This window comes from Maniola hyperantus, chromosome 3 (genome assembly GCF_902806685.2).
Source record: "Maniola hyperantus chromosome 3, iAphHyp1.2, whole genome shotgun sequence".
Classification (NCBI taxonomy): Eukaryota; Metazoa; Arthropoda; class Insecta; order Lepidoptera; family Nymphalidae; genus Maniola; species Maniola hyperantus.
Genome location: NC_048538.1, coordinates 10,272,243 through 10,290,268, shown reverse-complemented (window position 1 = coordinate 10,290,268; position 18,026 = coordinate 10,272,243). Strand labels below are relative to the sequence as shown.

The following is an 18,026-nucleotide window of genomic DNA, read 5'->3' as shown; positions in this document are numbered from 1 at the left end:
TAATTGACTAATTTGAAGTTGGAGGACATTGCTACTATTTTTCGGGCCGCATTTGAAGCATTTATTTCAAACTAGCTGATTCCCGCGACTACGTACGCGTGGATTTAGGTTTTTCAAAATCCCGTGGGAACTCATCAATTTTCCGGGATGTAAAGTAGCATATGTCCTTCCCCGGGATGTAAGCTAACTCTGTACCAAATTTCATCAAAATCGGTTGAACACAGACAGATAGACACACTTTCGCATTTATAATATTAGTATGGATCTGTTAGATATTCAAATTGCTGTTTCTAATAGTTATAAGTATAAAAATGTGCGTGTCATGTATACAAACATTGAAACGTCCTTGCCGTTATTCAAGCCGTTAACAAGCTTAATTTGCTACCTGCAAAACACTGGTGGTAATCCACCAGAACATGTTTTGGCGGATTATATAACGACTTAAGCTTGTTGTTCCTTGACTTCCGCAATTTAACGCCTGCTTCTATCCAACGTTATTCTAATCTTTTAGCAATGTAATATTCTGTTTTCATTCTTAGCTCAACCTAGAGCGAGCGACGACGTTTCAGTTAAATTAAAGGTTTAAATTTTAATTTGTAATGCATAGATGTATAATTAAGTTACGTATCGAAACATTGCTTTACGCTTGTTTTGTTTCCTTTCGCAACAGCACGGTTTTACATCCAAACGATGGCAGCCTCGTAGGTAGCAGCGTGAGCAGCGTCTGCAGCAGCGGTATGAGCAGCCTCTCCAGCTCCGTGCTGGGCAGTGCGTGGAGCTCGCGCCTCACGTCACGCCGCTCCTCCGCCGCCGTGTCGCCCGTCCACTCGCGCCGCGACTCGCTGTGCCAGCCGCCTTCGCGCCCGCACTTCACGCCCACAGCGACGCCCGCCAACAGCCCACTACTCGGCTCGCCTGACTCCTCGCCCCCGCCCACGCCGCGCCCCGGCGACGCACCCCCCTCGCTCCACGCGCTCATCGCGAGCGGCACCTCCATCCTCCGCCGGCGGTACCTCATATCTCCAGCTTCCGACGGCTCCCCATCGCCGCTGGCGCTGCAAACACCGGGATCTCTCTACATGGGGCTGCTTCATCGAAGTCCGATGGAGCAGTTGACTTGTTTGAAGCGAACCCTTCGATCTCCCGCCGCGGCGCCGACGGAGCGATGCGAGACGACGGACGCTCCATTAGGAGTTCCAGCGCATCCCGGTGAAGGCGCATTGGACGCTGCTGCCCTGGGTGGTCCTGGTCGAAGAGGCAGGGTGCGAGCGCCGCGGCCTCGCACGGACTTGGGCACCGTGGGCTCGACGCCAACGAGCAGTACACCGGCACAATCCTCACCGCTCGGCACGCTCAGCACCTTTCTATTCGGCCGCAAAGGTGGCTTACTGTGAGAGTGCGAGCCTCTCCGACTCATCAGAGGTGCTTCCGTAGATCGCTCGGACGCCGCTCGATTAGAAAACCGCAGAGTGCGTTTTGAGCCGCGTCACGCTAAGCGATCGTTCTGAATTAAGGCGAATAGTTACAGCAACTGCTGCGTGCAACCTTGTGTAATAAATAATGATAAAGATACTTAGTTTATTTTGTGCTCAAACTGCAGTTTTATTTTTAAAATAATCAAGAGTAGTCACTGTTACCATTCGCCTTAATGGGGCACAGCCTTATTGATTTTTTTACTTGTGATTTAGATGTAGACGATTTTTTAAGCGAAAAACCGGTAGACCTATCGGTGATGTAGGCATAATTCGATTATCATCGACGTGATTGGTATTATTTTATGTTATGAAACATTTGTCTGTGAGTCCATTGTTTTTTTGACATTATTTGTTTTGTAGTAATTTGTATTTTTTTTTGAATTGCTTTTGCATTTATGTGGATGACTATGAATCTGAATTGATCTATAGAAAGACTTGTATACCGTCGCCGTTGTAGCATTTTCAAATCTTAACACATTCCTTTTGAACAAATTAGTATTAATCGAATGCGTGCATATTGACGCGCGGGTCAAGATTATCAAGAGAACCGAACGGCCAATTTAAGTAAATAAGATATAGTCCGTACAAGATGAGAACGCACTTGCCATTTTAACTCTATGTCAACTGTCATGTCAAAACACAGATATACACTTACAGATATGCAACTAGCTTGGGCCCCTCATTCCCTCTCGCTCAAGCAGAGAATACTTACTTGTGAAATGTTATTCCTTCTATTTTACGTTCGGTTCGGCTATTGTAACCTAGTATACTGTAACCCACCATTGCACAATAACTTCAAAGGGAAAAAAACAACAAAACAAATCAATTATTTCTTTAAAATACTTGAGTCTACATAAACTCACTTCATGTTGTTTGTCAAGATCTCACGTACAAGTACATCTTGACAAACAAAAAAAAGTGGCCACAGTGATTAGGACCAAAATAATCATTTTGTCACGTTCTAATAAGAGCTTAAATGCATTTAACTATCTCGCTTTAACAGTAAGAGTCACAATGAGGCTACTTTTACAGTTATTTATTCTGAGTGTCAAAAGTATGGAACCACCTTTAAAATAAAGGACTAAAATCGTACTTTTTTTTTTGATTTATTTGTTCCTACAATAGGTCTTTTTAAAAATTGTGCCAGGGACCCTGAAGTAAGTTTGCAAAACCTTTATCTCAGGTCCCCAAAACTTTTGACATGACAGTTGACATAATAAAGTTAAAATGGCGAGTGAGATCTCATTTTGTACGCATTATATACAGCGATATCCTTTTGACACTAAATAAAAACAAGATTCACAATAATTATGAGTTTAAAATAAACGCAATGCATATCAAACGCAATTACTTTCCAGCGCGGGCATCAATCTTATTATTTTGAGACTGACATCTTAGTTACATATCGTACAATTTTTGCCCTTTGATAGTGTGTTAGCTTGGCTTTATGCTTAGATTTTTGTATACGATTTTGAGTTGTTTTTATTTAACGTCAAAAGCACTGCCGCAATTGAACGGTAGACTTAATGAAAAATTAAACATCTTTACTTCCTTTTTTCATTAATTAATCCGATAAACAATTAATAATATGTTCTGGTTGTTTTCATATTTCGATGAAAGTCCTAATCAATTTATACTTTGATATATTTATTTTTTATTTTTTCATGGTCGGTACTTAGATATTAATAAGTTTCATAAAACTATTGTAAATACCTAACTAATTGAATTTTCCATTAATAATTTAGAAGAGTACAAATTATTTATGTTTATATAAAAATTAGTAACATTTGTAAGGAACATTACAATTTTCAACTATATAATATTAAAGTGTAATTCAATTTTATATTTTGATTCTTATAAGGTGCAAACAAAGTATTTGTTATTATAATATTTTAATAAAGAACAATTCTGTTAACTTAATTACTAACTCAGGGTCTAAATGTAAAAGTGGTGCATGCCATAGTTTAGAAGTTTGTCAAGGTTTAGATTGAAATTATTAATTAGGCTTAAGGCGCATTGGGTCGGAGTCAAAGCGAATCATCTTTTGAAAAATGTTTTAAAGTAAATTAAAGTAAAACTCTTATTAAATCTATTGCGTAATGTTCATATTAATATAGAAAAAAAAACCACGCGAATACGCGCGTCGATGTTCGTTTGACTTATTTACTTTGCTAGCAAAGATAATTTTCAGTATACTTTGGAACATTTTGGTAGAGACACCTTGCTGCGCTTTAACCTTGCGTCAGTATGCCTTGAGCCTTACTTGAGTCATCAGCATGGCATTCGACCGAAGAACTTTTGTTCATTAATTTTACTTTTGATAGCTTTATTATTTATTTATCACGTAAGTTTAAAACGGGGAGGAGAAGTGATTATTATCTTTATAATCACAATCAATGAATATTTATAATATCATGTTAACTAATAAGTAATTTTGACTAGGTTTTTCTAGTTTTTTAGTCCTGATTATTAACTTAATACTCACTTGTAATATCACACACTTAGATCCTGTTAAAATGAACATAGGAATTTTGTTAAATTAGTTTCATGTCATTTTCCTAGTGCATTTTAATATCAAATGTCTTGCTAGACTAGAATATTGAACAATTTTTTTTTTTAATTAAAAAATCTCAATCGTAACTAATGTTTACAAGATAAAATTTTATCATACTGGTTAGGATGGCAACTTTTGTTATTGAATAAAATGTGCTAGTTAAATAACAAAAGTTTCAAACAATATTTTGACTGGATTTACTAATACTTTGTGTGTACTTCTCCAACCCTGTCGGTGCTAGGTAGCAACTATGCCAGTGAGGTTCCCTTGTGTGGTTAAATTAATCGCACGAATTTAGTTTTTAGTAGTTTAGCAGTATCAAGTAGGTTAAAAGGCTATTATTGAATTCAGTTTATGCTTTAATCAAAGGATCGTAGTAAATCAATTACATGATTTGTTGATGGTAGTCAGGAAGGCTGTGAGGCGATTCATCTTGATAACGATCGTGTTATAGTTGCTGGGGTTTACTTAATACAGTGAGTTAGCACAAACTGTAAACCGTATGAGGGTAACTTGTTGAGATTTGACGATAACAACAATATTGTGGATAATAATTATTGTATTATAATAATAGAAATATAATTTATTTCATGAATTTTGACTTTTATTTTTACTGTACACAAGAAATACCTTTGTCATTTCTGATTTAGATCTCCATAAAATTTTATCAAAATATTTTTATAGTCATAGTTTACGGCGAGCAAATTGGTAAAAGTGATTTATTTATTTCATGACTAGCTGATGCCCGATTTAGGTTATTTAAAATTCTGTGCAATGCAAATTATGCATGCATTTACAGGTTACAGTGCTTAAAACAGACTCAAATATGATTTTTATCTCTGTCGCTTTGTATTCATTAATATATTGCTTGTACGTCTGAGATAAAGGTGTTGGCATTTAAGATAACTCTGTCGTGTCGCTTCGCTTCGACTACGACTGATACAATGTGTCTTGAACTTTCCTTTACAACTAGTAGGACTAAGCATGTTATAGTAGGAGTTAGGACTACTCTAACGGTTGATTTTATATTATTTCTAGGAGTACCTACCTACTATTGTACGCGACGGGTCGAGATGGCAATCGGGGTGGGGACGCCCCGCATAGCCCCCGCCCTAATCCGGTGCGGGACAGCGCCAGTGACGTACGGGGTGTCTCCCCGCCTCATACGCCGATTGCCATCTCGACCTGTCGCGTACTATAGATCTGTCGTTGAGGCAAACAGCTATGGCTATGCTACAGTTCACCCTGGCACATGACACACAATCTATATGTAATATGTTGCATTAAGGATTTATGTCCCTCTATTATCTATATACTTTGCTGGTTACTATAGCAACGTTCATAGCCACACACACAACTCAAATACTTTTGTGACCCGCGTGCTGTGCCCGCGTGTCACCACCAGTGTTCGTCACATCGATTTTTATTGTAAATTTTGTCAATAGTTTTTTAACTGCTTTGGAATTATTACACCTATTTAAGAAAGTACAATTATTTTTCTAACCCATTAAGATCAAGATGACCGAGCAAATTAAGTTTATAGTTAAGGAATTGAATACAACCTTGGGTAGGAACTACGACTTGATAAAATTCGACTCTTTAGATGAAAAACAACTTTTGCAAGTGCTTGTAGACTTGCTCGTCAATTTCAACGCCGGCGAAAAGGTAAGCTGAAATAAGAACCTACGAGTACTCGTACCGTATTACTTGCTAGGTAATATGTTTGTTCTTAGATTACGGACCGGCAGTCTTCCTGGGAATCGCGCCTGGACGCCTTGAACCGTCATGGCACGTCATGGTTCGCTTTGCTGCCAGTGCCGAAATTTGAGATAATTTATGTACCTACTATGTTCGCAGTGTTAATACCATCTAGTAGCGACACTTTGCTGTTATCGAAACTACTTTCAAAGGACCATAATATTTCAAGCAGCTCTTTGAACGAGAAATCACATAATATATTGCTTTTTTATTATTAAAAATTATTATAGAGAATTCCTTGAAGTGTAGGTAAAAACACTATCATAAAAATTATAAATAAGTACCTACCTAGGTACAATAGACTAGACAGGAGTGCGAAACAAGTTATTTAAACGCGCGCCAGTAACGCATTGGCAGAGTTCTGGTGTTGCTGTTCCTCAGGGCAGTGTACCTACCTACCTATTCGGCAGTACGGATCTAATCACTTGCCATTAGGTGAGCAGCCTGCTCATTGCATGTACCTATTAAAAAATAACTAGGTAGGTACCTAAGGAGTAAGGCGGTGCTAATAAAATATTATACCTACTAAGTCTTATTTTAATATTAAAATACATAATATGCCTTTGGTAGTAGGCATTACGATCTTGATTTTTCAGTTTGTGGCAGCGTCGGCGTCATCAATAATAATTGTTGATTGATTTCTTCGTATGAGTGAGAAGCGCCATCTGCTTACAATTGTGGTGACCGCTACAACGGTATTATTTACATACCTAAACAGAATCTAATGTAACAAAAGCACCTTACCTTACTTGAGATCAACCTTATTCTGCATAAAATCCTTTACCTTAACAGCTAAATATTCAAGAAGATGATCCTGAAACAGTTACGCTGCGACTGCTAGAAATGCTGGGCAGCGTAAAGTACCGCCCCCTGCCTGGTGTCGAACCGACACTCTTTAGGTCACAGCTGCTCGCGGGAGATTCCAGGACCATACATCATGTATTACACTGGCTATTGTCAAATAAAGAACAAGTTAAAAATACCGCGTATCTCGCCAAGTAAGTGTCAAAGGCTCCTGAATTGTAATTAGGGTCTCTGACCTGGTTAAATGGGACAACGGCGTGGCTATTTACCATCCTACCGATGCAAGAGGACTAGCGTTTAAAAGGGTTAATGTGCGCAGGTATCTACTTCGTAGCTTTTAATTTCCTAACTATGTACCAAAACTTATTTTATAGGCACGTGCCCATAAGCTTGAATTTATCGTGAAGCTTTTATTTTCGCCCTCATTAATATCAATTAGGAACTCTTAATACAATAGCTGTACATGTCAAAAACTTTTGTAGCGGGTTTCCCTCGAAGTTTGCCCTTTTTATCGCTGGAGAACGACCGCTGCGCATTACGTTTGTAAGTAGGTTTATATAATTACCTTATATATTAAAGAGCAGGTGAAAAATAAATTATTATGCAAGTATACTTACGTCTTAATATAAAGAAAGTGCGAATTTTATAAATTTGTGTGTGGAAAGTGATCTCCAAAATCTCTGCACGTATTTGAAAGATTCTTTTATTCTTTTATCGGTAGTTTTGAACGAGATTTGATCAACTTTATTATTAGGTTCATTTTCTTAAACAAATCTAGTAATTGGATCAAATGTGGTAAGACTGTCATTTTCTACATGGGCGCATCTTTTGGCTCACCAGATGATTCGCTTAGGTAGTCGTCCCCTTTATTCAGCCTCACCAACCCGACGTTCGTTTTGTCAGCGGCTCGATTAAAATGGTTTACCAACTCTTTGTCTACAATTATTATTAAGCATAAATTACCTATGGGTCATGAAATATATTTTCGCCCTGAAAATGAAATTTGTATTTTCAATTACTAAGCTTCTTTTGTTTAATAAGTATTAGAAAGTGACCTGACACAGGCATTTAATTTCCATCTGTTACTGAAGCTTTCAAAGAGAAAATTCATTATTAAAAAAATTAAAATAAACTAACGGGCAGTGTTATGAAGTATGAACTACCTACCTAAGTATAGAAAATAAAGTTTTTTTACTAAAAAATACGTAATTTTTAAAGTGCTTTTACGATATGAACGCTTTTGAAATTTGAACAGTCATAAATAAAGTATCCACCTACCACTGGTTCAGTAGGTATCAAAATTTTAAGATCTAGAGATATTATTGTAATCTAAGTATATTTTATACTTATAGGTAGATGTAGAATCTCTGTGAAAGGATATATACCCACTAAATTTACTCTATTAATATTATTTTAGGTATCTGAAAATCCCAGATATTCCAGCCGACGTGGTCAGAAATAACACAATCCAAGATTTGTTAGATTTATACCAAAATTTAATAAATGAATTCAAAGATGTCCATAAAAGGACAAGAATGTTGCAGAAGGAAAATGCTTCAGAAATCATTAATGATATCAAGGAGATGGCCGTAGAGAGGGATATCGGTAACTATTACTTAGTTGCTTAAGTATAGGACGCGACAGGTTGAGATAGCAATCGGGCTACGAGGCGGGAAGACTCACCCACACGTCATCCGCACTATCCCGCAGCGGGTTAGCGCGGGGCTGTGCGGCGTGCGGGGCGTCCCCACCCCAATTGCGATCTCGACCTGTCGCGTACTATAGGTTGGTACTGACTTCAATGGTTCAGTGATCCAAAATTGAAAAAATACGTAATTAAAAAACTAAAACCAGACTGCTAATAAATAGCAACTGGCAAATTGATAAGGTCATTAACATAAATATTAGAAAATGTATGAAAGGCGGTGGCAAGTCCTAAGTAGGTAGAGGCTAAGAAAAGCCCCCGCCTGCCATACATTTTCAAATATTTATGTTTATGACCTTATCAATTTCTATTTTTAACCGACTTCAAAAAAGGAGGTTCTCAATTCATCGAAATTTTTATTTTATTTTATATAGGTATGTTCTCCGATTAATCGAAGACGCCTGGACTGATTTTTAAAATTCTTTTTTGTTTGAAAGGGATACTTCCAAGGTGGTCCCATAAGTGAAGTATCTTTGAAGATAGATAATGGAACTTCTCAACGGATAAGAGTAAATTGCTCGTGATCAGTGTAGACAGTAGATTTTTAACCAGACATAGCCTATTTTAATACATTAAAAAAATGTGAAAAAAACCGACTTCAATAATAATATTTTTTAGGGTCGGTGCCAATGAGGCGCCATTGTTGAGTCTCATAAAACAATATGGAGTAGGTACTTATAGACGATTCGCGCTGCTAATAAGCTAATTGGCACCGGCACCAAAAAATATATACAAAAACGGGTTTTTTTTTTTTTTTGTAAAAAAAATATATATTTACCGGCACGCTCCGCTCGCGCTTCAGAAGCCCTGGTGCCTGGTGAGGCCGTGCGTTCGTCCAGAAAGTGCGAGATAATGCCCTACATAATCCTATCATAATCGAAGATTGTAATAGGCACTAGGCAGTACATCTACGTTATTATTGATATCATCCTCAATAGTCAATGTCTGACTAGAATAGAAGAGAGCAGATCGGCATTGGACAGAAATATCGTTCGAATCTAGAATGTTTTGTTTTTATCACTTATACTCGTGGTACTTACTACAAAGTTACAAACTTAATAAAAAATATTCTGTGTCCAAATTGTATAAGTTATTATAATATCTATTGTTTAAACATTAAACAAATATCTCATCCGCAGTGATAAAGAGATTGGAAAATGTCCAAATCCATTTGGTTGACGTTAGAGATAAGGAAGATTTATTGAATTTAAGCAAACTTGTGCGAATGCAACAGGAACGAGAAAAGGAACTGGAGAGTCAAGTATGTCTTAACAATAAAATAAATACCTACTAAGTATACTATTTCTTTTTATGTAGACTGTAGATTGTATGGATAAGTGCTTACTTTTACTCACTTTACTAGTGCTCCGTCTACGATAAAGTGGGTGGTTGATTTGAATTCTCGTATAAGTATTTTATCGATAGTGTGCTGACAATACACAAGCTTTCTTATCTCAAATAAAAATAAAAATAAACCAAGCCAGGAATGAAAATGCTAGTCGGTCACCCATTCAGTTACCGATTTGGGTCGACGTTGCTTAACAATTGCAATCGATTGATGTTGTCACTTGTCACAATAGACCACACGTTTCTCTGCTAGGCCACACGTTCCTAATATTCTTTAAAAAATATAAAGGTATATTATTTAAAATGCTTTTTTCACAGTACAATATGCAACAGTCACAACTGAAAACCGCCTCAGAGCAACTGAAACGTTATTTGAATGTTATTCACGGCCAAAGCGCCACGCCCAAGACCGTTTCAGATGTTATTAAACATTTACAAGAGGAAATTCAGGTAAGTATGTTCTTTGGCTTAACTATTTTGTATAAATACTTAATTGAAATGTTTAATTCTGGAACTTATAGCTTTCCGAAACTCCACTTGCTACTTGTTATTGAACATTCTAAAGGGTTTGTGGTGTTAATTTGATTTTAGCCGCGGCGCGTCGTCGTCGTAGGCGGTCCGTAGGCGTCACGTAGGCTCTCTTGCTAGCTTGAGATCCTCTGTAATAAGAAGTCAAGAAGATCACCCAGAATTTGTATATTTTGCTAATTTAGTGAGATGGTGATGATTATAATTATATAGTTATACAGGCTAGACTCTAGCCGCTAGAGGTTTGCGCTTGACTGCAATCACACCAAACAGTAGGAGATGATGCAGCCTAAGGTGGACTGCGCCTGCCTAAAGGTGTATATTCATTTTTCTTTTGAAGTGTTATCAATATTATTTATTATCCATCCTAATCTCCATATGGCAAGATGCCATAAAGTTTCAAGTTAAGTAAGACTACGCTAAGTATAGTATGCGACAGTTTGAGATAGCATTCGGGGTGGGGATGCCCCACACAGCCCCCGCGTTAATCCGTTGTGGGCTAGCACGAGTGACGTGCGGGTGTGCGGGGTCCCCCCTCCCCACCTCATACTCCGATTGCTATCTCGACCTGTTGCAAACTATTCTAACTAAACTGTGTTTCAGTTGAACAGTTATCTAATGAAAGAAAAACTACCGCAAGAAAGTGCCAGCCTACAGAAAGAGTTGAATATTATGCAAAACATAGCTACAGAACAGCATCCGACTCGGTCTGATGTTATTACAGTTCAAGATAAGGTAAGTAACAACCACCGAGGAGTAAATCAATTGAGAATTCATGAAATAATTTTCTCTTGAAACGTAAGTCACAGCTTTGAGTTGGGGGGTGCGGTGACAACGGCGCTTCTTATTGGCTCGTTCAATGTCAGCTATGAGTAGAACTACGACAATAGGGCTGCGCGGCAAAATTTATATCGATAAATTCCAATATATATATTTAAAGAAAATTAACAGCCGATAAAATATTAATATTTTTTTGTCTTTCTGCTTATAAATTATGCTGAAACGCATCTGAGATACGGAACCCTAAAAAAGAAAATGGCAGCCACTTTGTAATAAATAGTCTCTGGAAACAACTTAATATTTTTTTAATATAAAGTATTTGCGTTTGACTTTGATATAGTGAAGAGTGAAATGGACATAGTATATACCTACAAGTACACCTAGCGTATTTATATTGACTGTTTTTGTCAAATGGTCTTCGTGTTGACAAAATATGTCTCATCCTCATCACCAACATATTTTAGTTCCGAGTACGACATGACGCTCTCTGCTGCTATCAGTGCTTCATAAACGGGTTGGCAATAGCAAGTCCAGCGTGTAGATATTAGTAGAAGTTCGTTCATTCGTTCATACAGCCAGAGATTATTTATTAATAATCTCCTTCGCTATCATTAAACCTAATGGAAATAATAATGTCGTCCAAAATTAGATACGTAATGAAATGCGAAGACCGGAACTATATTCATAAAAGTTTATTGCTTTGTTGAACATTTGCTTGGGGCAAATGCGCTTTTTTACTAGATATCTGACCTAGTTTAGTTACCGACCAAGAGAACAATTAAATTGACCGTAAAAAATTAAAATGCCAAAAAATTGCCTTGAGGAAAATACCACACGAGTGCTACATATAGGCTCTTCAATTTCTTAACTTTCGTTTTAAAATAAGTCGAACCGTACTACAGCGTTATCTCCCTTAAATATATCGGAATAACCTTATTACAGTTTGCATACAATCCACCACAAGCCCCGCGTTAAAATGTTACAAATATAACATTCAATAATCAGAAATTAAAATAATTGAGTAGGTACTTAGTGTTATTTCACATTTCTGTTCTCCGTCATTAGATAGGTACAATAATTAAGCGCTATCTCTTGTTGATTTGATATGACAAAGCGGTACCTACCCTGTTTGCACACTAATCACAATCAATAATTCAATCCTAGATAGCAGCTATCAACAGGGAAATAGAACAGCTTGTGCAGCGTCGACTAGCAGCTTCAGACCCGCAGGAGGACAAGCTGGCCCCGTTTCGTCAGCAAGCCACTGTCATACGACGCAACAAGGAGGCCAGCGCGGCCCGCGTCCATGAGCTGACCGCTACTTTGAAGGATCATGAGGCTACACTGGCCGATCTACGTTCCCAGGTTTAAAATTTTAATAAACTAGATGATAAAACTTCGTCCGCATGGGTTTAGGTTTTTAAGAATCCTCTTAGAAATCTTTAACTTTCTGAAATCAAACGTAGCCTTATAGGCTACGTTTTCTGGTAGGTAGGATATCTGTATCCCGGATGCAAGCCATCTATGTACCAAATAGTTGATGCCCGCGAATTCGTCCACGTGGATTTATGTTTTTTATTTAACTCCCGTGGGATCTCTTTGAATTGCTGGGTCAAAAAGTAATCTATGTCCCAGCCCAACCTATCTCTGTGCCAAATTTCGCCAAAATCGTCTAAACTCAATTAAACAGATGGGCCGTGAAAAGGTAGCAGACAGACACTTCCAAATTTAAGTATAATATTATTATCTGGATGATCTTATTATTAATGCTCTTAGTTTAAAGAAAATTCAGCTGTCGTATTTAATCAAAGGTTAATATATTGCTCGCAGATATCAAATCCGACGACGACGCTTATTATCACCATCATCATGATCAACCCATCGCCAGCTCACTACAGAGCACGGGTCTCCTCTCAGAGTGAGAAGGGTTTTGGCCATAGTCTACCACGCTAGCCAAATGCGGATTGGCAGATTTCACACACCTTTGAGAACATCATGGAGAACTCTCAGGCATGCAGGTTTCCTGAAGATGTTTTCCTTCACTGTTAGGTAAAGCAGATGATATTTAATTACTTAGAACGCGCATAACTCCGAAAAGTAAGAGGTGCGTGCCCGGGATCGAACCCCCGATCTCCAATTAGAAGGCGGATGTCACCACCACTAGGCTATCACAGCTTACTTCCGCTTTACGCTTATCATACGATTTGCTATATCGTGCAGTATTATTTCCAGTTAGGTCAAGTTATGTACAATTAGTTATATGCAATATGCATGTTCGGTTTTAGTATGCTCTTGAATTGAAACTTGACACAGTTTGAAGTGAAGTTCGCTTCTACTCGGCAGCACCATTAGCGTGTTATTGTCTTGACCCTTGATTGATAGTTCTCAAGACGATAAAAGAAGGAGAGAAGTAAGAACTGCACTTTGGTTGTTTTTAAAATGGGATCTTTAAGTATTTTTGAATCTTTTTTTATAAGAATTTTCTCTATTAGTAGAATAGAGAATGAAAAATATGATAATTATTATTATATTTTTATATTTCTTGAATTCATAAGATATTTATTATTATGATATCGACGTGTCAATAGGGGCTCTATTCGGATGGTAAGGTATTGGGGTATTGTATTAATTCTACTTGTCTGTAAGTATCTAGGGATTCGTTTTTTCTGAATTCTAACTAAATTTTTATCCTTCTTCATTCTTTATCTTACTCATACAAACTTTTTTATATATTTTATTTTTTAAAAAGAATATTAGCCATGTTAAATGACTAATATTTCCCTTTCCTCTCCAACTAAGCGTCAGGCTTGTGCTAGGAGTAGGTACGACAATAGTGCAACGGGCGGAGTTTGAACCGTCGCGACCTTTCGGTTTTCAGTCCACTCCTTTACCGGTTGAGCTATTGAGGCTATATGTCTAAACTATGATCTCCTAAAATGTTATGATCGAAATGGTTTTGCCAAGACTTAAGTGGGTACAAAGGTTTTTAAAGTAGGTAATTATTATTAAAAAGTACCTACTTTAGAACTCTGAAATTCTCACAATTATTCATACTGTGACTTAGTTTTATTATAAAAATGGCATCTCAAATAATTAATCGGATCCGTCGTCTTGGATCAGACAAGATATTTTTCCCATTTCAAGTAATCGGTCATTATGTCGAAGCGTCGAGAGATTTGGCTCAGATAATTTCTTTGTGATTTCCTCTAGGATGACGTTGAGTCCAATCTTTGAACGGATTAGGTAGTATTGAGACAACTATACTTAGGTAGTGCCCATATATCTAGATTTTTTCACTTTTAATTTAATACCTACTGTACGAGTAAATATATGTATTTATTTGCTTCCGTTTTATGTTTAAAATTGTAATTTTTAAACTTACCTCTTACCTTACCCTACTAATTTTAAGTTCTAGAGTCAAAAGTACTTTAGACGGTTTTTTTTCAGTTAAAAGTATTTTTGACCTGAGAAGAGTTTTGACTGTTTATATAGGTACAAGAATTGCTCGTTTATAGTAGCGAATAATATATTTTAGGTGAAACAACTTCTTGGTGACATCGTTCTCAGAGGAGAAGAGTTGAAAAAGTACGTCAACACCCTACGAACTAAGAGTACTCTTTACAAAAGGCAAAGAGCTAACCTTTCAATGTTTAAGGTAGGCTCCTTCCACATCAAATAAATAAATAGTTTTTGAAATCAGGCATAAGTAGAGAATAAACTTTTAACAAATCTTTACTGACCATTTTCATCCGAGTTCATTGTAAAATTTCAAAATAGAGCAGGGATATAACATTAGGCTGCGTTCCAATATACCTTATATCGACTTAATATTTATTGAAAAACTAGAAGAAAATTGTGACCTATGGTAGGTCTTCTGGGTAAAGTGGCTTTCTAATAGTAAAATATTTATAAAAATCGTTTCAGTAGTTTCAGAGTTTATCGATTACAAACAAACACATCTTTCCGCTTTGTAGTATTTGTAGGTAAGATTTTTGTATTTTATCTATCTAACATTTTAGGTAGAAGCTGGTATACTAACAAGAACATTACACATTTTAAACACAAATGATCCTACCATAGAAATGGCTCTTGTTAATCATAAGAAAATGAAAATTGATGACGTGAATATTTTAGAAACAGGCCAAGACAAAACTGCGGAAATTGCTAAAAAATCATTGCATGATTTATCTCAGGTAAGAATAAGTACATAAACTATAACTAGGGTACGTAAAAAGTTCATTTCAGGAAAAGTCATACGTTTTTCATGTTATTTTTTAGCTTGTGGCACAAACTGCTCAAAAGCTATCTCAAGTCCGCCAAGAAATACAACCTTTGGCAGATAAAGTGAAACCTATTAAAAAAGAGTTCCAAGAAGTACAACAACAATATGAACAAAAGAAGAGAGTCTACGAAGCGACCTCCATTAATATATGTTCACAGATGGAGCCACTGAAAAATCGCGTCAAAGAATTGACCGACCAGTTGAATAATAAGGAGGACGAGTGGAAAAACTTGAGGCAAAAAATTACAAAGGCGGAAAGTTTGCAAGAAGTTGTTATGTTCGAGATGAAAAACTCTATGCAATCGCCGAGGAAGCCGTCAAAAATGGAAGCGCTGAAGAAAAGGGTCGCGGATGTGGAGGAGATTGTAAAGAATTTGGAAGAGGTATTTATTTCGTTTTTATGAACAACTTTTTCGTATTGTATGAATTGTATAGGTCTCAATATAAGTAATTTATTTCAATGGATAAAGTGATTGCACTGAAATCCGAAATGTCGTAAGTTCAAGCTTCAAGTTGTGCCATCTCGGCAAATGTTTTGCCTAACATACTCTCAGCACAAACTTTACGCTTAGTTAAGCTTGAGTAAGGCGGGTATAAGTAAGGCAAATTATGCTTTAGAGTTTCAAGCTTGAAATGCACATACCAATCGCCAAATAATGTTAAACTCAATTTCTACGTAGGTATTGAGAGGCTTTGTTTAGGTAATCTGGCGTAAGGTTTTATATGAAACAGTTGAAAAATCTGCCTGTATCTAGTAAAGTTTGGTGTCTTGTTTTTGAAGTGAAAACTTTTTTAGTCGTATTAGGAGATTTTGGATGAATAAAAACTTTAAGGTCGCGTCACCAACATGCTAATTTTATTATTTTTTATAACTTGTTCCGCAACCTATCAATATTCAACTTTTATTGGAAGTTTCAAGTATTCTAATAGGAAGTCGGTAAAACCTACGTATTATTTTCATAGTATTATGTTTTCACTTCTGTCGGTGGTCTCCACTGACTGGCATTTTTTATGTTATATATTTCAGGAGCAGCGGACAATAAGTTCTCGGCAAGGAGCGGTAGAAGAACAGACGCGGCTTTGGCAGAACACGTTGCAGTTGTTGCGTTGCAAGCTGAAGGCGCACGAGGAGCCTGCGCGGCAGGGCCGAATGCACATCACGCAACAAACGCAAATGTTGACCCTTACTTAAATAATAAGGTTCTTTCGTTTATTATACACGGAATATTACTTGCGGTTTAGTATCATGCGAATAATTTTGTTGTGCATATTTTATAAACTTAAATGACAGGTCTGTCATAATGTTTCCTGCGGAAAAGGATAGCTTTACATTTAGACCTGTCAATTTAGTTTAGAGGTTTTCCGGGATAAAAGTAGCCTATTTTGTTAATCTAGGTTATAATTTATCTCCATTCCAAATTTTTGCTAGTTTTTTCGTGAAAGAGTAAGTAACAAACTTTCACACACACACACACTAACACACACAGACACGCACACATATAAACTTTCGCCTTTATAATATTAGTGTGATTTTTCGCTGTAGATGTCATTACTTATTATATATTGCTATATTGGTAAAAAAGTAATAAAAATTGATTTACATACCTATTTGGGAATTTCATTTTTTCCCCAACTTCAAACAAATTATACCTTTATCCAGCTACACCTATTGTAATTTGTATAAGATGAGAAGAAGAAGCAAAAAGGTATATAAACTTGTACGTAAAGGTATAATAATATCAATAACCGAATAACTTCAACATTTTCCTTAGAAATCAGGCGAGGCAATTTTATTTCCGTACCTGGGAAACACTCTCGCGTGGTGTGAGTGACAATGAATTTGCAATGCAGATTAGTTTCGTGCTGTTTCCTGCTACCTTTGAACTTTTTATAAAAAAATTATACATGCCAAATATTGGGGTAACATCATAGGTATATTGTATAGATAAGTAGGTATTCTGTGCGACATGTTTTATAAATAATACAGCAAATATTTGAATGCTTCAGAGCCTGTATCTACTTTAAGTAGAAGTATGAAATTGACATTTAAAAAAACGTTGGAAGAGGTATGCCATATAAAATAACAGTTATTTTTTGTGCCAATTCGAAGCACCCCACCGAGTATACCGGGAATTAAAATTGAGACTGTGTCAAATGGTTCTTGCGTTGAATATGTTGACAGATGTCTTTTCACTAGCAGAGAGAGAGCCAGCTCGTGCCAGACCTTCGTTATTTTATAAAAGCTGCTACTCTGCGTATTCTCCCTAACACTGGAAGAAAAGTTTGTTTAGACGTTTGTTTTGATCATGGTGGCTTTGGGAGATAACAGGTAATAAATGTGTAAAAATTCTTATGTCAACGTATAAAGTCTACTTAATTTTTTATGTTTTCTTCGGAATAGTGTTAGAAATCACGTCATGCATTGCCAAACACTTAGTGTCGTGGCAACCCCCTGCCAGACATGGTTGTGGCCATGATACTCCGAGTACGCTCACGTGACGCTCACCGCTGCTGTTAACGCCAAAATGGCGAAAATCAAGTTGCTTCAAAAACAGGTCTTGCTATTGCCGATTGCTGTATTAGCACAGATCAATGTTCATATTTGATATTATATTATAAAAGATTGATTTATTTCTATTTGTTGCATAGGTAGTTCATATTAAAGTAAGCATAAACTATAGTAATAGCACTACCATAGCTATCTTAGGTATGCTGAAAATTTCTAAAATACAGTTAGATACATCATTGATAATGACCCGCGTAGCATTTAGCAGATGCTACGCGGGTTGCAGT

At 36.8% G+C, this 18,026-nt stretch overlaps 2 protein-coding genes across 12 annotated transcripts in view; both read left to right on the top strand.

Moving 5' to 3' along the window:
- milt (trafficking kinesin-binding protein milt) overlaps positions 1-4,624 on the top strand; it is a 44,332-nt gene extending 39,708 nt beyond the window's left edge. For all 11 annotated transcript variants that reach the window (XM_034984776.2, XM_034984774.2, XM_034984773.2 and 8 more), the window contains one exon: positions 671-4,624. In XM_034984776.2, coding sequence (XP_034840667.1) covers positions 671-1,394 — 724 coding nt within the window. In that variant the 3' untranslated portion in view covers positions 1,395-4,624. The remainder of the gene's footprint in view (positions 1-670) is intronic.
- A 95-nt stretch (positions 4,625-4,719) lies between these two features.
- On the top strand, positions 4,720-16,841 carry LOC117996654 (intraflagellar transport protein 81 homolog). Its single transcript, XM_034984779.2, has 11 exons — positions 4,720-5,694; positions 6,580-6,785; positions 8,009-8,196; positions 9,436-9,557; positions 9,962-10,093; positions 10,775-10,906; positions 12,116-12,316; positions 14,487-14,606; positions 14,971-15,144; positions 15,230-15,616; positions 16,261-16,841. The coding sequence occupies exons 1-11, from the start codon at positions 5,548-5,550 to the stop codon at positions 16,423-16,425; spliced, it is 1,974 nt and encodes a 657-aa protein (XP_034840670.1). The 5' UTR covers positions 4,720-5,547; the 3' UTR covers positions 16,426-16,841.
- The last annotated feature ends 1,185 nt before the right edge of the window (positions 16,842-18,026 follow it).